General features: G+C 34.7%; 1 protein-coding gene across 2 annotated transcripts in view; it reads right to left on the reverse strand.

The window, feature by feature from the left end:
- Nucleotides 1-21,029, reverse strand: part of TRIM26 (tripartite motif containing 26) — a 46,643-nt gene that overhangs the window by 16,149 nt on the left and 9,465 nt on the right. The window contains exons 2-6 of one of the 2 annotated variants that reach the window (XM_051996110.1): nt 5,098-5,586; nt 4,754-4,849; nt 3,127-3,357; nt 700-722; nt 181-296 (exon numbers count right to left, since the gene is read on the reverse strand). In XM_051996110.1, coding sequence (XP_051852070.1) covers nt 181-296; nt 700-722; nt 3,127-3,357; nt 4,754-4,849; nt 5,098-5,535 — 904 coding nt within the window. In that variant the 5' untranslated portion in view covers nt 5,536-5,586. Of the gene's footprint in view, nt 1-180; nt 297-699; nt 723-3,126; nt 3,358-4,753; nt 4,850-5,097; nt 5,646-21,029 lie in introns of both variants that reach the window. The other variant, XM_051996109.1, reaches the window with a different exon arrangement.

Raw genomic sequence — 21,029 nt, forward strand, 5'->3', positions numbered from 1 at the left:
AGAGGTTCTGCAGCAGAGTAATAGAGCATTTAAAATGGCATAGCCCAAGAACCACCAAAGAAATTCAGAGAAGGACAAGCCATCCTGAGTATAATAATGAGGCCAGAGAAACTATGATAAGAATCATAAATCAGTTAAATAGGGAAACTATCTGAGCGTTCCTCCATCCCTAACCTTTACCTTGAAATTCCCTTAGGCCTTTCCGCAAGGAATGAAGCTTATCAGAGAATTCTCCAGTTCTTTTTCTAATAGCTGGAGCAATAGGTTTCCCACTCCAGAACTTCTTCCGTGGATACCTAAGAATGAACATGAATCAAGTCATTCCCCCCTGCTGGTGGAAACTTTCCTGAGGCTTCGAACATATCCCTCACATCAGGTGCAGTTGGAAAAGGCCTTCTGATGAAACTGTTTCAGAAAGGGCAAGGCCAAATTTCTGCTTTGTGTGGGTCAGGGTCCAAATAGATAGCTGTCAGGGATTCACAATGCTGAAAGATTCTTCTCTCTTCCCACTCCATCAAAAACAAAGCCACAGAGACAAGGGACACAACAGTAATAACCTCCCTTGCATCATCCACACTCTCACTGTGGCATTTTAAAAGCTTATGGTTAGATGAGTGGCAAGTGAAAATGTTTCTAAGACATAAAAAGGATGTGGACACAGGGGAATGATGTCTATTTTGGGAAAATATGTTCTTTTACCTGGTTAGGAAGTCTCTGGTGTCCTAAAAAGGAAGGAGATAGACAATGAGTTTAACCTATTGATAAAGGGAGAGGTTACCCAAGGTTAAAGGAGTGGCCATTTAAAAACAGGAAATAGGGACAATTGTCTTGGAGAATATGCTAATCAGTCGACATTCATTACTGTCACAGTAGAAGAGTCATGAAACTCACTGACAATAGTATTTTATAGTAAGAATTAGAATATTCTTGGCTAGGAACTGCCAAACTGAAAACTTCATGACAAAATCTTTGAATTTTTGGAATGAGTTTGTCATATTTAAAAAGGCATCTTAGAATACCTCCTTCCCTCAGAGCTTCTCATCCATTCAACAACTTTTTTGTTCCATTCTCTCTGTCATCAGTAAATTTTGTTGTTGTTCAGTCATTTTCAGTTTTGTCTGACTCTTTATGACCCCACTTAGGATTTTCTAGACAAAGACATTGAATTGTTTGCCATTTCCTTCTCCAGATTATTTTACAGATAAGGAAACTGAGGCAAATAGGTAAGTGTCTTGCCTACAATCACACAGCTAGCAAATGTTTGAAACCAGATTTGAGTTCAGCATCTAGTTGCCCCATCAGCAAACTAACTCTTACTAAAATTGTTAGCTAACAATAAGAGTTAATAAGATATTTTGAATCTCTGAATTAAGTTAAAGTCATATCTCTAAGTTAAGAATTCATAACATGGGATCCATGAACACTGGTTTATTGTAGTAATGAATAAGAACTTTGCTGTAAAACTAAATGTACTGTGCCATCTACATTGGGAAAGAGTGCATTTCCTCAGCCAGAGGCTCCTTACACCAATAAAATCAGAAGTCCAATCCCTATCTCTTGACTCTATTTTAATTTCAGTCATGCTCTTCTATTCTATGATATGGAAACTAGCTGGCCCTACCCTGCTGTTCAAAGACAGAAACAATGAGATTGTTTCTCCTTTTCTTCTTTCATCTAAATTATCCTTGTTTCCTTCCCCCTTTCTGCTTTCTTCATACCCCTTGCCCTCTACTTTATTTCTCTCTCTCTTCTGACCAGACTTTCTTCTCTTCAGAAATGGAGAGGTCCTCAAAGCATCCAAACTCCTCTCAGTGTCTACTCCTTCACTGACATGCAAGACCCTCAATAATTGGTGCTAACCTACCTTTCCAGCTTTATATCACAATTTCAGCACACTCTAGATTCCAACCAAAGTGATCTACATAGTGTAGATGGCTCATGGCATTCTTGCGTTTCAAAATTTTGCTCAAATAGTTTCCCATGAATGGAACATCCTGCCTCTCCCTCTCAGCTTCTTGAATTCCTACTTTTTCTTTAAAAGAATATCATCTCCTATTTCATAAAGTCATTCTCTTAGTTCTCTGAAGCCTGAACTCCCCTAAAAACAATAACCAAAAAATGCAAGGGGATTCTTCTGCGATGGAATTTTGGAGGGAAGATGATACTGAAATTTCTATAACTTTTGTTTTTATATTTTGAGATTAATAGTTTATTGGTTTTCTAAATTATGAATTTCAAAGAAACTCAAAAACTGAGATTTTGACAAATATTTAACTTGTAGATGAATAATTACGATGGTAAATTTTCATGAGAGACAAGTATATCTACTTCAAATTGTTAAAACCCATGGGAACTGTTCTGTGAATGTATAGCCTATGATTCTCCTAAAACAATATTTTAGTTATATAAAATAAAAACTTTTCCTCTCTTTACCACAAGGTAACATCAGTGCAGGTTCCTAATATAGGAACATGTCAACTTATCTCAAAGGTCAACTCCTTGGCTAAGAATAAGACCTAGTTTTTCACTGATCACAAATGGACAATTTGAACTATGGAAGAACTATGGAAATTGAATACAGATCAAACATAGTATTTTCACCATTTGTTTGTTTATTTTTTTCTTTCTTTTGGTTTTTTCCCCTTTGATCTGATTTTTCTTATACAACATGATATATGGAAATATGGTTTTTTTAAGTGCAATTTCTATGCAAAAACTAAAACAAGGTAGAGTAAGTTTTTACAGTAGTAGCTGATTAATACAACTACTACTTCATTGTAATTCACATATAATTTGGATGCAAGTAAAGCAGATGTTACTCACCCATTTTAAAAATGGGGAAAACTCAGGTCTAAAAAGCTTAAAGATTTTTCAAAGATCATAACCAAAAGTAGAGATCAGGCAGATCTTATATTTGTATATAATGATGTTTATATTCCTGATCTTATTTGCTCCTTATTAAAACAACCCTATTAAATTCTTTTTTCATATGAAAAGACTAAAGTCCAGAAAAAGGGAAAAGTAAGATCTTGAATCTAAACCTCTTGACTCCTACTCAAGCACTATTTCCATGAGAACAGTCTGGGAGAAATTGGTAGGATTACTTTTCTTCAAGGAATCTCTCACCTGCATGAGTTCTGCTGCTGGCTGCTGGGCCTTTTCCTCCAATTCTGAGATCACAATCCCCAGCCTGGTGAGCTCCCCAGAAGTCCTGACATTGTATTTCTCTCTTCCCTCAATGATCTCTCGCTCTAGTCCCTCAAGTCCTTCCAGCAGATGCTGTTCTCGTTCTCTCAGAAACTGGTGCCCCTGGGCAAACTCTGAGGCAATGTTCTGCCTCTCCATCTGGAGTTTGGTCTACAATGGATGAAGGTACATACAAAACCATTGAAATGTTACAAATAGGAATGCCTTTCTAGAGAATCATAAATTTAGATCTTTAATGGAAATCGAGTCCAACCCCTTGATTTTTTAGCTGAGGAAACTGAAGCCCAAACAAGTTATATAATTTGCTCTATTGTCACAAATCTTTCTGATTTAAAATCCAGCATTTCAACTACTATACTACCTTGCACCACATTTACTAGGTCCTAGGGAAGAACTTAGTACATTTTGTGAAACCTCTTGTATTTAGTTTTGTATTTTGCTTCTTCTGTCCCAACAACGGTTGAAGTCTTATTCACTTCCTTTCTCCTCTTCCCAACTTAACAGAGGCAGTAGTGGAAAAAGGACTAATTTTGGCATAAGATACAAGTTTCAATTCCATCTCTGCCTTACAATCTATATGATCATGAACTTATTCAACTTCTCTACCTCAGTTTCTTATCTATTAAATAAGTGGATTGAAATATATGATTATTAAAGTCCCTAAATTCTATGAATCAAAAAACATCAGAGATGAAGGGTACTTTATGTAATCTTACCTAGTTACTATTATGCCATTAGACTGATGAGAAAACTAAAATCCAGAATCTGCCTAAAGTCAAGTAACACAGTTGTTCAATGAAAGAGCCAAGCCTACAACTTAGGTTGCATGACTCCTAAGTCCAATGTTCTTTCCATTCAAATATAACTTCACTACTGCAGCCAAACTAATATTCTCCTTGATTTAGATGACTGTCTCACAGCCACTGCACACTGGCTGCCACTAAGGATGGCATTTTAAATCAGTCCATGTCAAACTCCTTTCTAAGCAGTCCGTCTTGATTCATTCCACTCAGGTTTGGTCACTCTCTGCTTTTCATTTCTTTCTTCATCATTTCTATTCTACTTCATTGAATTCCCATGCCTGGAATTCTTTTTCTTTCTCTTTTCCATCTCCTAGCTTCAGTTTAGTTTCCTTTGGATCTAAAGTCCCACATTTTTCAAAAAAGCCTGCCCCAATTCCCCTTATTATTAGTACCTTCTCTGTGTTTAATTAAGCTCTTAATATCTTATTTGTACATAGTTGTCTTTATATTGTCTCTCCATTATTAACCTGTGAGCTCCCTGACAACAGAGATTCTCTTTTGTCACTCACTGTAGCCCCAGCACTTAGCACAGTGTTTTGCACATATTAGGCAGTTAATAAATGTAATTTGACTGACTGAACTCACTAGCCAAATTCATCTTTTCCTTTCTTTTTTTCTGAAATATCAATTATATATTATAAATGTTTATTATTATAAGTAGGTTAATCTGACATGTTTATTCTATCCTCTCAGGAAGAACTCAGTGAATGTGCCTAAATGTGAGGCCTGAAGACTTCACTTACCAGCAAGTGCTGAATCTCAGTTTCCCCCTTCATTTGAAAACTGTGAACTTTCTCTTTGTCTCTCCTTAGGGTGCCCAGATGACTCAAAATTTTTTCCTGGGGAAAAAAGAAAATAAGCAGATATAGGATAATTGGGACCTAATTTGAGACCTTGGGCAAGGCTACATTCAACAATCATTCTCACTCCAAACTGTCTAGATTATTTATGTCAGGGCCCCCCAAGTCTAATTTGCTTAAATTCTCAGGAGGTATGGGGAAAACATTTTCTAATCATTCTCTAAGAAAAAGTTTGTGACCCTCCTCCTGGCTAAAAGTTAAGTGAGCTAGGGACCACCAAGTCTTACCCTGTGGGGCTGGGCAGCCTTCTCAATGAGGATAGCCGTGTGATATTTGTGCTCCCTGGACTCCCGGCACATTACACAAAGAAATCGTCCATCATCCTCACAGTAATAATGTAGTTTTTCCTTGTGCCGTTCACACTGCATCATTGTCATTGGCTCAGGTCGCTTCTCCTTCGCTTCTCTCCCCTTTTCCACATTGAGTCTCTCGATATTCTGCACAAGGCTGGCTAGCTGCCAAACTGGTCGAATATTATCCTTCTTAAATGTCTTTTTACAGAGTGGACATGCTGGACGGCCCCCTGGGGGTGCTCGGATGTCTATGACACAACCACGGCAGAAGACGTGACCACAGTCAATGGTCACTGGATCCCTCAGATAGTCAAGGCAGATGGAGCATGTCACCTCCTCTTCCAAGGTTCTCAGAGGGGCAGAGGCAGCCATGATGCCTGATCCACAAGAATGACCTCTGCTCAATTGCTGGACTTCTTTTTCCTGTAGACCAGAGGATGGAATCAAGAGTATACATGGGAACTTAATAGAGTGGCAAAGACCTACAGGGAGAAAAAGTGGGTAAATGGTAAATAGAGAAAAGCTAAACAAATGGTCATAAAGGAATATAATGGAATATTATCTGACATAAAAAATTACAAATTTGAGAAATTCTGAAAATTGATTAGATTTATATGAAGTGATAAAGAATAAAATAAGTAGACCCAAGAAAACAATAAGATAGATGACAACAACAGTATAAATGAAAAGGACAAAACAATACCAAATGTTGTGTAATTAAAATGACCAAGCTTGACCTAAGAAAAGATGAGGAAATATACCTTTTACTGGAGAAGTAAGACAATATGGGTATATAATGTTGCATAAGGTGTCAAAGGTTTTGTTCACCTGTTGTTTTTCTCCTTCATTACATGAGAAGGCTCACTGGGATGAGTAAGAAAAGGAGAGATTTGTTTGGAAATTACTGTGATGTAAAAATAAAATTATGATATTTGAAAATTAAGTTTATATATACATATATATATGAAAAAAATTCTCTCAATCACTATTGATTAGGAAAATGTAAATTAAGACAACTCTGAGGTATCATTATACACTTCTCAGATGGGCTAAGAATGACAGGAAAAGAGAATGATAAATGGTGAAGGGAATATAGGAAAACTGGGACATTAATACATTGTTGGTAGAGTTGTGAAGTGATCCAACCATTATGGAGAGCAATTTGGAACTATGCTCAAAGGGCTATAAAACTATGCATGCCCTCTGATCTAGCAATGTCTTTACTTGATCTGCATCCCAAAAAGATCATGAATAAGGGAAAAGGACCCACATGTACAAACTGTTTGTAGCAGCCCTTCTTGTAATGACAAAGGAACTGAAAACTGAATGGGGAATGACTGAATAAGTTAAGGTATGTGAATGTTATGGAATATTATTGTTCTATAAGAAACAATGAGCAGGATAATTTCATAAAGACCTGGAGAGACTTACATGAACTGATGCTAAGTGCAGTGAACAGAACCAAGAGAATATTCTACAAAGAAACAGCAAGATTATGTGATGATCTCAGCAAACATCATATGTAATGGGGATAAACTAGAACCATTGCCAATAAGATCAGGGGTGAAACAAGGTTGCCCTCTTTCACCATTATTACTCAATACTGTATCAGAAATGCTAGCTTTGGCAATAAAAGAAAAAGTAAGTAAAGGAATTAGAGTAGGTAATGAGGAAACTAAATTATCACTCTCTGCCGTTGATATGATGGTATACTTAGAAAACCCTAGATAATCAACTAAAAACTATTAGAAACAATCTATAACTTTAGCAAAATTGTAGGATACAAAATAAATCCACATAAATCATCAGCATTTTTATCCATCACTAACAATCCAATAGCAAGAGATACAAAGAGAAATTCCATTTAAAATAACTGTCGATAGTATGAAATATTTGGGAATCTATCTGCCAAGGGAAAGTCAGGAACTATATGAACAAAACTACAAAACACCTTCCACACAAATAAAATCAGACCTAAACAAATGGAAAAATATCAAGTACTCTTGATATTTTTGGTCAAGCGAATATAATAAAAATGACAATACTACCTAAACTAATCTATTTATTTAGTGCTTTACCAATCAAACTCCCAAGAAACTATTTTACTGACCTAGAAAAAATAACAAAATTCATTTGGAAGAACAAAAAAGTCAAGAATTTTAAGAGAATTAATGGGAACAAAAGCAAATGAAGGTGGCCTAGCTGTACCAGATCTAAAACTATATTACAAAGTCGCAATCATCAAAACCATTTGGTGCTGGCTGAGAAATAGACTAGTTGATCAGTGGAATAGGTTAGGTTCACAGGACAAAATCAATGACTATTGTAATCTAGTGTTTGACAAACTCAAAGATCCCAGCTTTGGGGATAAGAATTCACTATTTGACAAAAACTGCTGGAAAAATTGGGAAACTAGTATGGCAGAAACTAGGCACTGACCCATACCTAACACTGTATATCAAGATGAGGTCAAAATTGGTTCAAGACCTAGACATAAAGAATAATATTACAAACAAATTAGAAGAACATAGGATAGCTTACTTCTTAGATCTGTGGAGAGGAAGGAATCTGTGACCAAAGAACTAGAGATCATTGTTGATCACAAAATAGATAATTTTGATTATTTTAAGTTAAAAAGTTTTTGAACAAACAAAACAAATTTAGACAAGATTATAAGGGAAGCAATAAACTGAGAAAACATTTTTACATTCAAAGGTTCTGATAAAGACCTCATTTCTAAAATATATAATTAACTCAAATTTATAAGAATTCAAGCCATTCTCCAATTGATAAATGGTCAAAGGATATGAACAGACAATATTCAGATGAAGAAACTAAAACTATTTCTAGTCATATGAAAAGGTGCTCCAAACCACTACTGATCAGAGAAATACAAATTAAGATAACCCTGAGATTCCACTATACACCTGTCAGATTGGCTAAGATGACAGGACAAGATAATGAAAAATATTGGAGGGGATATGGGAAAACTGGAACACTGATGCATTGCTGGTAGGAACTGTGAACGGATCCAACCATTCTGGAGAGTAGTTTGGAACATGCTCAAAAAGTTATCAAACTGTGCATATCCTTTGACTCAGAAGTATTTCTGCTGGGCTTATAACCAAAGAGATCTTAAAGAAGATAAAGGGACCTAATGTGCAAAAATGTTTGTGGCAGCCCTTTTTGTAGTGGAAGAAACTGGAAACTGAATGGATGTCCATCAATTGGAGAATGGCTGAATAAGTTATGATATATGAATGCTATGAAATATATTATTGTTCTATAAGAATGATCAGCAAGGCGATTTTAGAGAGGCCTGGAGAGACTTTCATGAACTGATGCTGAGTGAAATAAGCAGAACCAAGAAATCGTTGTACATGACTCCAACAATTAAATGATTGAGGCCAGTTCCAATCATCTTAACATAAAAAGAGCCATCTACACCCAGAGAGAGAGGACTGTGAGAACTGAATGTGGAGCACAACATTCTCACTCTTTTTGATGTTGTTTGCTTGCATTTTGTTTTCTTATTCATTTTCTTTCCTTTTTGATCTAATTTTTCTTGTGCAGTGTGGTGTTTTTCTTCTTTAAAATAATAATAGTTCTCTCTGGGAGTAGGTTTCTTGGGGAGGTTTTCTGGAGGCAGTCTTAGTTTCAGTTGAAAGTAATAATTACCCAAAGGCAGCCAGGTGCTAAAAGTTCAAATCTTTTTTGTGTCCTTCAAAATAGCCCAATTAGTTTTCTTAAAGGCTCTCATTCTCCTTGGTTCTAAGAGCGCTTGCAGCTTTGTCCTTTGGTTCTGCTTTCTTCAGCCTCCAGCCAGCACCAAGTTAGAATGAATCTCTCTTGCCTCCAAGAGAGGGCTTGTGGGCTTCCTCCCAGAGTGCTCCTCTCCAACCGCTGGGAATGTTTCGAAGTAATTCTTTTGACTGACTCCCTGAAACTCTATTTATGTTCCTTCTCCAAGAATGGGATTGTGGGATACAAGAGAGTGGGATTATGGGTTTCCTCCCAGCATGCTCTCTGGCCCTAAGAGTTTCAAGGGAGGTGTGAATTCGGATATCTCATACTAAATCCTGAAATCTCCCATACTTGTGAATTCCAATGAGTACTTAAATACATCTTGCTTATATGAGTTCTCTAAAGGTATGAACACAAGCATTGTTTTTATCAGTTCTATTTAGTACCTTGTTTCTTCTGGCCCATAACATCTCCTTGTAAGATCAAATCAATCATACTGAACCATGCTAAATTAGATAATTATTGTCTCTATCAACTCTAATAACTTAACAGTTTGTAAAGATTCCAAAAGTACAGCAAGATAATTGGATAAATGTTTACAAATATTGGATTTAACATATATTTTAACATGTATAATATATATTGGATTGCTTGCCATCTAGGAGAGGAGGCGGGAGGGGGGGATAAGAAAAGGGGGGGGGTGTGGAGAAGGAGAAAATCTAAAATACAAGGCTATGTAAGGGTTAATGTTGAAAAAATTATCTGTGCATATATTTTGAAAATAAAAAGCTTTAAAAAAATTATATATATATGGCCTCAGATACTTAACACTTATTAGCTGTGTAACCTTGGGCAAGTTACTTAACCCCAATTACCTCACCAGAAAAAAAAAAAAAAAGGTTGACAAAATTTAGTGACATTGGGGACATAATTATAAACTACTTTATAGAATGGATAGATCAATTCAAAATTCTGCCAAAAGTGAATTAATATTAAATCTCCTTTTCCAGATGCTCCTGGAAAAGCATTCGTTATTAATATATATTAATTATATTATTATAATTAATATATAATATTAATATAACATTAGTTATTTCTTTTTTTGTCATCTTTTGTAATCTAATGTGTGTGAAATAGAACCTGCATTTCATGAATTACTGCAAATTATTAATTATAGCATTATGTAAATTAATTTTAATTATTATTACAAACTGTTAATTATTAATAATTTGGAATAATATTGAGCTCCAGTTCCTTCCTCTGAAAACTGCTTTTACCCTTTGACAATGGTCAACCAGGGAATGGTTCTTGAGTCTTATGAATTTGAATTAGTCACTTATATAGAAATTTCCAAAAACCTTAAGTTATGCTTTAATAGCTTAAAAGTAGTTCATATGTTGGTTCTGAGAACTTTATCAGAAATACTTGCTAAGATACATTTTCCTCTGCTACTTACTTCCCTTCTAATTCTCATTGCATTGGTTTTAGTTGTGCAAAAATGTTATTTTATGTAATCAGAATTGTCCACTTATATATTAAATAATGATCATTTTCCAATACAATGAACTGAATTCTCTTGCATAACAACAAAAACCAAATGAGCCTAGTAGCATAAGTAAAATTCTATAGCTATAGACCCCAAACTGTAGTGAGAGAAAAGTACACTTGATCTTTTCTCTGTAATTATGATCATCCGAGTTCCTTCCTTTTAAATGTTGTTTCTGTTTAGATCATTTTTGCCATTATATATATCACTTCCTTGGCTTTGACTTCTTTTCTGTGAGTCAGTTCATATAAGTATCCTAGTGTTTCTCTGAATTCCTTATAATTTGTCATTTTGTCAACGACACGGCATTGTATTCACACTCTATAGTTAGTTTAGTCACTCCCCCAATCAATGGGCACTTACTTTGTTCCCAGTTTTTTCCTACCACAAAGAAGTTGACTAAGAATATTTCTGTATATAGGGGATCTTTCTTTTATCATTAAACTCCTTGGAGTATAAGTCCAGCAGTGGAATCACTTGGTCAAAGGCTATAAGCAATTTGTGACTTTTCTCATAATGAATGACATAATTCTAAATTGCTTTTCAAGGTTTGCACCAATTCATAGCTCAACCAACAGAAATATTAATGTATATAATGTAAAATTGAGTTCCCATATCCCTTCCAATACTGAATGCTCCATTATGATGGATAGTAGATAAAACCTCAATGTATTTTAATTTGCATTCTCTTACTATTAGTGATTGGTTTTCATGTTTGTTGACCAATTTTATTTCTTCTGAAAACTATTGACTTCTTATCTATTTGGGAATGAAAATTAATGTTTCAGTTCTTCATCTAGCTTGGTTATCAGATTTTTTGCTGAGTTGTTTTTCAATCATGTCTGACTCTTCATGATCCTACTTGGGATTTTCTTGACAAAGATACTAGAGTGTTTTGCCATTTTCTTCTCCAGCTCATTATATAGATAAGGAAATTGAAGCAAAAAGAGGTTATGAGTTCATCAGAAAAGTATATAGGTAGAATCATCAATTTTATATTAAATTAATAGGATACAACTATGACCAATCCACATTTCTCTGATCTTTAAGTCTTCCTTTATTTTATTTATTTGTTTATTTTTTGGCTGAGGTGATTGGGGTTAAGTAACTTGCCCAGGGTCACACAACTAGAAAGTGTTAAGTGTCTGAGACCAAATTTTAACTCAGGTCTTTCTGACTTCAGGGCTAGTGCTTTATCCACTGCCCCCTCTATTTCTTTAAGGAGTGTTTTATAATTGTATTTATAAAAAGTTCTATGGTCCTAGTAACCAAATACTAACACCCAAAGATTTAATGTAATTTTGAATTTCAATAGTAATTTTGAATGAATCTCATCTTGAAGCCAGAAAAACCTAAGTTCAAACATTCCCTCTAACATATCATTAGCTATGTACCCTGAACAAATCCCTGATCTCTTACTCCTCTAAGCAACTACCTAAGACTGTTGAGAAGGGTAGAGGAACCTTAGGTAGAGGAAGCATCCTCCATTGAAAGTTTATTGTATCCACAGAATGACAGGTCTAACCCCTATCTCTATACCTTTAAATATATTTGTTCTTTCTGTCAACACATAGAGGAAGAGGAAATTCATTCAAAATAACCTAAAATGCATGCAATGTCCAATTATTTATCTATCAAGTTACTTAATGATTAACTCCTCACTATTAATGTGAGAAGTACCCCTAAATCAGCTGTTATAGTACAGTCAGGCGAGAACCTAAATCAGCTGTTAGAGTACAATCAGGCGAGAAAAAAGTTAAAATTTTAAGAAAAAGATGTAGTATACAATTGAAATAATACTGAACTACTTAAACAAAGCAGGAAAGTCAGGCTGGTAGAACCAGGGAGGTATTCTTATGGCAAGAGAGGAGGCAAAGCATGCCAATAAAGTCAAACCTTCACTATCATTTTGACTATCTTCTCTCCTCAGATCCTGATAGGGAAAACTTAAGATTCTGAATCCGCTCTTGGAATAGTGACTTTAAATAATGACTTAAAAAAAAAAAATTAACATATGCTTTACAACTACACCCTAAGAACCATGGCACTTTCCCATCTGACTTGAAGCTGAATTGTTCCATGTATTCTCCCCATGGAATGGGAAGCTATTAGAAAAAAAGGATTGATTTCATTTTCTCTGTGTATCCTCAGTGCTTACCCCAATGATTTGTACATAGGAAGTGTTTAAATGCTTGATTTCATTCATTAATTCATTCTTTTAGATTATTTTGTCTCATTTGGCATTAGCATTACCTCTATTTCCAGGTATCATTCATATTTATTTTACTGATGACAATATTTATAGCATTATGGTCTATGAGTTATATTTAACATTTCTGCCCTTCTGAATTTATGATTTTTCCCCCCAAAGCATGTGGTCAAATCTTGTAAAAGTAAATAGCTTCCCTAAGATTCCTATTCTGTAATTGCCAAATGTCTATAATCTCTATTTTCCCCAATATTCTATTTATATCTTTAACTTCTTTCCTGTTTATCTTTCCATTAAATTTACCTAAGTCAGAAAGAGGAATAATAATATCTCTAACAATTATTAATTATCTAGATTTTCCTGTAATTCTGTTAACTTATTTTAAAGTTACTTAGGTGCTGTGCTATTTAAGGACTCTAATGTGGATATTTAATACTGATAGTTTCATTAGGAATGATGATTTTAAGCACATTCCCTTGCTTGACTCACTTTTAATTGTATCTATTTTTACTTTGGCCTTGTCTGTGATTAACATTGTTGCTACTGTTTTTTAAGATCTTGCTGTAGTGTGATATATACTACTCCAATTTCTTATTTTAACTGCATAAATCTTGATTTTGAGTGTGATTCATTATCAACAAATGACTGGATTGTGCTTTCTAAACCACTATCATCACTCTGTTACATTTTATGGGTGACTAGCTCAATGACATTCAAAGTTAAGATTACTATTTATTCTTTCACCAAATACTGGTTAAAATATTTCTTCTCTTTCCCATCTCTTGAAATTATCCCTTTTTAAAAATACTATTTTAATTTTTAATTTTAATTAAATTTTAATACTCCCAAATACCTTTTTTCCCTTCCATAATCAAATCATCATAAGCATAAGCAACAAAGCATTCTGAGAAAAAGATAGGAAGAAAGATTGATTAGATGGGTCAAACCCCCACTACCATCTTAATTACCACCTCCCATCAGAACTTGGTATAAACAACCTAGCCAAGAGCCCAGGAATAGCAATGCCTCTCAGGCTACCAATGCTTCTTTCTGGTTGGTCTTTGAAGTTATTCTAGAAGAAAACAACCCTTGTGTCAATGAAAATCATGATCATAACCAGAATTTATACAGTTTTAAAATTTGCAAAGTATTTAATAAATAACACATTTTGTTCTCACAACAACTCTGGAAAGTAGCTGCTATTATTACCATTTTACAGATGAGGAAACTAAAGCAAACATTATCATGCCCAGATTGACAGCTACTAGTAGTGTCTAAGAGTCAGAACTGAATGCATACTTTGATTCCTTAGGAATCAGAGATACTTAAGACCAGGAAACAAAGGTTCTCAGTTTGAGCTCCAAAAATATCTGCCTGACCAAATGGCAACAGGAAGATCAGTTACTTAATACTTATACCTGGTAAAACCCTAAAAATCACACTAGGCTGAATAACGATTAAGAAATTACTACTTCCACACTAATATTGCTCCTCTACACACACACACACACACACACACACACACAGGTAAAAGGAAAGGGGATTTCTAGCAAGGCAAGACCACCTGAGAAAAACTTGTTAATAACCTTTCCAGCTAACCAAAGAAACACCCTCCCCCCCTTCCAGAGAAAGGTATAGTTTTCAAGTATCCAAAAGTAGCAAGAAGAAAAGGCTTCTAAGAAAAAGTCCTAGGAGAAGATCAGGAAAACACAGTAAAGAATTTGGAAGCCACCAGGAATAGCAGCAACTACTGCAGGCATAGCAGCACTATTATTAGGATACCCCAAACCAGGACCCAGAGGCTTCAAGGTCTTTAGTACATCCTGAGATGCTATAGAGAGTCTGGAGACTCAACACTCTAAATCCCAGATAACCAGTAGAAATAATCATGAGAGATAGAAGTCAGTATAGAACCCAAGTAATACTAGTAGAGATCAAGTAGGGGCAATAATCCCATCCAAAAGCCCTGCAGGGGGTGAAACATGATCTTAGCACAAAAACTTAGGAACTAAAGATGGATTTTTGAACAAATCAAAAAAAAAAAAAAAAAAAAGACTAACACTATAAAGAATTGTAAAAATGGGTACATGATTTAGACATAAAGGGTGAAGCCATAAGCAAATCAGGAGAACAAGGATTTTATCCACCAGATTGATGGAGTAGGAAAAAAAAATTTTGACCAGACAAGAAATTTATGAGATATAAAATGGACAATTTTAGTTATATTAAATTTTAAAGTATGTATACACAAACCAAATGCAGCCAAAATTGGAAGGAAAGCAGAAAGCTAGGAAACAATTTTTACAGCATGTGTCTAAAATAAAAGGCCTTATTTTTCAAATACATAGTAAACTAAGTCAAATTTATTTATAAGACAAGTCATTCTGCAATTGCTAAAAGATAAAAGGATATGAATAGGAAGTTTTCAGATGAAGAAATCAAACTATCTAAAATAGTCACATAAAAATACTCAATCACTATTAGAGATAGTGAGATACCATTGCACACCTATCAGATTGGCTAATATAACAGAAAAGGAAAATGATAAATGTTAGAAAAGATACGGGAAAACGGGGATACTAATGTGTATGTTGGTGGAGTTGTTAACTAATCTAGTCATTCTGGAGAGCAATTTGGAACCATGCCCAAAGGATTATTAAAAAAGGATAAAAAACACAGCCTTTGATCCAGCAGACTACTAGATCTGTATCCCTAAGAAATCATTAAAAAAGGGGAAAGGACTTCCATGTACAAAAATATTTATAGCAGTTTCTTTTGTGATGGCAAATACATTGGAAATTGAGGAGATGCTCATCAATTGGGGGAATGGTTGAACAATCTGTGGTACATGAATATAATGGAATACTATTGAACTATAAGAAATGATATGGATTGCAGAAAAATCTGGAAAGGCTTACATGAACTGATTCAATGTGAAATGAACAAAAGAACAACATTATACATAGCAATTGTAACTTTGATGATCAACTATGAATGACTTAGCTCTTTTCAGCAATTCAACTGATATAAGAAAATTCCTTTGGAATTTTCATGATTGGATTCATGATGGAAAATGCTATCCACATTCAGAGAAAGAATTGATGGAGTCTGAATGCAAATCAAAGCATACAATTTTTATTTTCTTTTTGCTTTTGTTGTAGGTTTATTCCTTTTGGGTTTTTTTTTTTCTTTCACAACAATATGTGATATGGATCACATATATATAAAACCTATATCAAATAGCTTACCATTTTAGGAAGAAGAGGGGGGAGGGAAGGAGAAAAATTTGGAACTTAAAACTTTTTTTAAATGAATTTTAAAATTGCCTTTAGGAAAGGGACCTGTATGTGCCAAAATGTTTGTGGCAGCCCTGTTTGTAGTGGCTAGAAGCTGGAAAATGAATGGATGCCCATCAATTGGAAAATGGTTGAGTAAATTGTGGTATATGAACGTTATGGAATATTATTGTTCTGTAAGGAATGACCAGCAGGATGAATACAGAGAGGACTGGCAAGACATACATGAACTGATGCTAAGTGAAATGAGCAGAACCAGGAGATCATTATATACCTCAACAATGATACTATTTGAGGATGTATTCTGATGGAAGTGGATCTCTTCGATAAAGAGAGCTAATTCAGTTTCAATTGATCAAAGATGGATAGAAGCAGCTACACCCAAAGAAAGAACACTGGGAGATGAATATAAACTGCTTGCATTTTTGTTTTTCTTCCCGGATTATTTATACCTTCTGAATTCAATTCTCCCTGTGCAACAAGAAAACTGTTCAGTTCTGCACACGTATATTGTATCCAGGATATACTGTAATCTATTCAACATGTAAAGGATTGCTGGGGGAGGGGGTGAAGGGAGGGAGGGGAAAAATCAAAGCAGAAGTGAATGCAAGGGATAATGTTGTAAAAAAATTACCCTGGCATGAGTTCTATCAATAAAAAGTTATTTAAAAAATAAAAAAATAAAATAAAATAAAATTGCCTTTACATATAATTGGAAAAAAATTAATTTCCTTTTTATTTATTTTTTAAGCTTTTTAGTTTCAAAACATATGCATGAACAATTTTTCAACCCTGCCCCTTACATAGCCTTGTGTTTCAGATTTTCCCCTTCTTGTCCCCCTCTTCCTTCCCTAGATGGCATGCAATACAATATATGTTATACATGTTAAAATATATGTTAAATCTAAAATATATAAACATAGTTATACAATTCTCTTGCTGCATAAAAAAAAAATCAGATCAAAACGGGAAAAAAGGAGTAAGAAAACAAAATGCAAGCAAACAACATCAAAAAGAGTTGAGAATGTTATGTTGTGATCCACATTCAGTTCCCACAGTCCTCTCTCTGGGTGTAGACGGCTCTCTCCATCACAAGATCATTGGAACTGGCATCAATCATCTCATTGTTGCAAAGAGTCACATTCATCAGAATTGATCGCCATATAATATTGTTGTTGCCATGTACAATGATCTCCTGGTTCTATTCATTTCACTTCCCATCAGTTTAGGTAAATCTCTCCAGGCCTCTCTAAAATCTTCCTACTGATATTTTCTTACAGAACAATAATATTCCATAACATTCACCTATCACAACTTCTCCAACTGATGGGCATCCACTCAGTTTCCAGTTTCTTGCCACTATAAAAAGGGCTACCACAAACATTTTTGTACATATGAGTCTCTTTATCTCCTTTAAGATCTCTTTGGGATACAAACTCAGTAGAAACACTGCTGAATATGCACAGTTTGATAACTTTTTGAGCATAGTTCCAAATTGCTCTTCAGAATAGCTGGATCGATTCACAGTTCCACCAACAATGCATTAGTGTCCCAGTTTTCCCACATCTCTTCCAACATTTGTTATTTTTTCCTGTCATCTTAGTCAATCTGAAAGGTGTATAGTGGTGTCTCAGAGTTGTCTTAATTTGCATTTCTCTGATCAATAGTGATTTAGAGCACCTTTTCATGTGATTAGAATAAAATACTACATTTTAAAAAGAATTATTGTAAATCCAAAAATTTCAAAAATCCAACCTAGAAGAATAGCTCTATAATATCTACAAGTAAAGATTCAAAGGTGGGAAAAACAAATTTTACACAAGGACTACACAAAAATGAAGAGATTAAATAATGAATAAAAGTCCTTGATAAAAAAGAATTGGAAGGTGAATGAGTAGATACTCAAGAAATGGAATCATTCAAAACTAGAATAGACTAAATGAAAATTACACCATGAAATAATGAGAAATATTAGAACATAAGAACATACTCAAAACACTGAAAACATGTAAGGAATCTGCCATCAAAAATTGAGGAGAAAAATTAAATCAAAGAGATCATTTAAGAATCTGATCCTCTGAAAACCACAATCTAAAAAGAAAGTCTAGATACTCTATTTTATGTTCAGTAGTTTTTCAGTTATATCTGATTCTTCATGATCCCATTGGGGTTTTCTTGGCAAAGACACTGGGGTGCCTTGCCATTTCCTTCTCTAAGTCATTTTACAGATGAAGAAACTGAGGCAAAAAGGGTTAAATGACTTTTCAAGGTCACACAGGTATTAACTGTCTGAAGCTGGATTTGAATTCAGGAAGATGAGGCTTCCCAAGTCTAAGCCCAGCATTCTATCCACTATACCATTTATCTGCCAGTATTTCATGAATACACAAATGAAAACTCTACATATCTGGTGGAAGAGGAAAAATGACAATTAAAGCAAAGTCACTTCCTAAAAAAAGCCAAATCCCAAAAATATCATAAATAAAATTTATTATCTTCACTTCAAAAGAAAAAAGAGTTCAAAGGCAAAGGGGCAAAGTAACTTTACTCTGAAAGGATGTGTAAGTCTAAAAGCAACAAAAATGGATCTTAATGGAATAAGGATGGGGGATGGGGTGGGGAAGGGGAGGAAATGGAATTGAGTGACTTGCCTAGGGTTACACAGCTAGTAAATATCTGAGGTTAGATTTGAACTCAGGTCTTGACTAGGATGGTGACAGAGCCATTGTGCAACCAAGCTGCCACAATGAGGGACTTTTAAGTTTTTTTTAATGAAAAAACCAGAACCCAGTCAGAACTCTAAAATGCAAACACAAGGAAGGAAGGAAAAGAAACTTTATTTGAGCAATTTAAAGAGTCTAATGATGCAATCTAACATTCAAATTGAGAGAAAAGGAGAGAAGAAACCAGGCTCCCTCCTTGATGTCTTGAAAGTGTACTAAGTTAAGTAAGAAAAAACTGAGAACTTGAGTATGGATTAGTTCTGTTCTGAGAGTTTTAAGAGAGGGAAAAGAAAGAAGAATAAAAGGAATGTGCTAGAAAGAAGGGGATGGAATTTACTATATCTCATTATTGAGATTCATGAGTAAGGATATTCAAACATGGGAGAAAGGGTGGAAGGAGTATCATATAAAAACCTCATTCTTATCTGAACCAAAGAAGAGTTCCATACATGATATACACAGACATACACGCACACATACACACACATACACACACACACACACACATACACACAGAATTTAATACATAAATACATCAAACTTAATAAGAAAATAGGAAGGGAAAGGAGAGAGAAAGGATCAGTCATAGGCAAAACAAACTTCCCAGTTCCAGTGATGATTTAAAGAAGAAAAAAAAAAAAAAGACACTTGAAAACTAAGAGGGTATCCAGCAACTAGGGAATGTCCAAACAAGTTGTAGTAGATGAATGTAAGGGAATAGTCTTATACCATGAGAAATTATGATGGAGATTTTTCATTTTTTAAGATTAATAGCTTTTTTATTTTTCAAAATACACAGAAAGATCGTTTTTAACATTCAACCCTGCAAAACCTTGTTACAAATTTTTCTCCCTCCCTTCCTATCTCCTCCCTCCCCTAAACATCAAGTAATATAATATGAATTAAACATGTGCAATTTTTTTTTTCCTGAAGCAATTGGGATTAAGTGACTTGCCCAGGGTCACATAGTTAGGAAGTGTTAAGTGTCTGAGACCAGATTTGAACTCAGGTCCTGCTGATTTCAGGACTGATACTCTATCCATGGTGCCACCTAGCTGCCCCATGTGCAATTCTTATAAACATATTTCCACATTTATCATGCTGCATAAAAAAAAATCAGATCAAAAGGGAAAAAAATAAGAAAGAAAAAACAAGAAAGCAAATAATAACAACAAAGGTGAAAATACTATGTTGTAATCCATATTCAGTCCCCATAGTCCTCTGTCTGGATGCCTCTCCCCATCACAAACCTACTGGAAATGGCCTGAATCACTTCAGTGTTGAAAAAAGACAAGTTCATCACATTTTAAAAAACGTCTGTAGAGCATGTATGAGGAAACAAATTACCAACATCCTTTTTTTATCAGAAGGCCACTTTGTAGATGTTTTGCTTAACTTTGCTAAGCTTACTTGTTACAAAGTTATTTTGTTTTGTTTTATAATTGAGGGGAGCCAAGAATGGAAACAATTACTCAATCATAGCTATTCCATAGGGAGCCCTGTAAAGAGTCATCAATTTCTTCAGTGTCTGGAGATAATGGCTCTGATATTCATAAAGCAGACTCTTTCCCCAGACTCTTATTTGTGTCCTGCTACAGTAACCCATTCAATGGTGAGTTTGTATTCTGCAACTTCATGAAAATCTCAATCATTTCTTAGGGAACATAGGTTAGGATGGATGAGAATTGAACAGATGTGGAAGAGGAAAACTTGGACAGTATATGTTAGACCAATAAAACAATATTTGGGGATATAAATAAAATGTCTCCTACAGAAAGCTTCCCCTACTAAACCACATCTAACCTTGATAACCTAAAAGAAAATTGGCCTAGTGAAGAATAAGAGCTGAATTTCTAGTCAAATGACCTGTGCTCAGGTCAAAGCTCTATTCCTTACAATCTATTTCATTTTGGATTTTGCCTGCAAGGGCCTCGGTTTCTTCATCTGTAAAATGAGGGAACTGGATTAGATGACAGCTAAAGTCACTTCCAACTCTATATTTTACAATCCTATCAACTCCACATCATCAACCTTAACAAACTCAGTTTATAATCTGGTCTTACTTATTTGTAACTACTTTGGATGCAATCTTAAGTTATTATACATATACATATGTCTTCTAGCTCTTCAACTAGACTAAAAAAAGCAGGTGGAAACATGGGAAGAGTGCTTAGACTAGGGATTCAATTGAAAGAAAGTCAATAATATTGAAACATTATCAAAAGTTTGATTAAGCTCACTATTGATTAAGAATCCTCTTAGTTATAACATAGTCAAATCTATGTTAAGAGTAGTTTTTAAACTTTTTGATAAAAATAACAATCTTGACACTGAAAATCCGATATCAA

The sequence above is a fragment of the Antechinus flavipes genome, chromosome 4 (assembly GCF_016432865.1).
Source record: "Antechinus flavipes isolate AdamAnt ecotype Samford, QLD, Australia chromosome 4, AdamAnt_v2, whole genome shotgun sequence".
NCBI classification, from domain to species: Eukaryota; Metazoa; Chordata; class Mammalia; order Dasyuromorphia; family Dasyuridae; genus Antechinus; species Antechinus flavipes.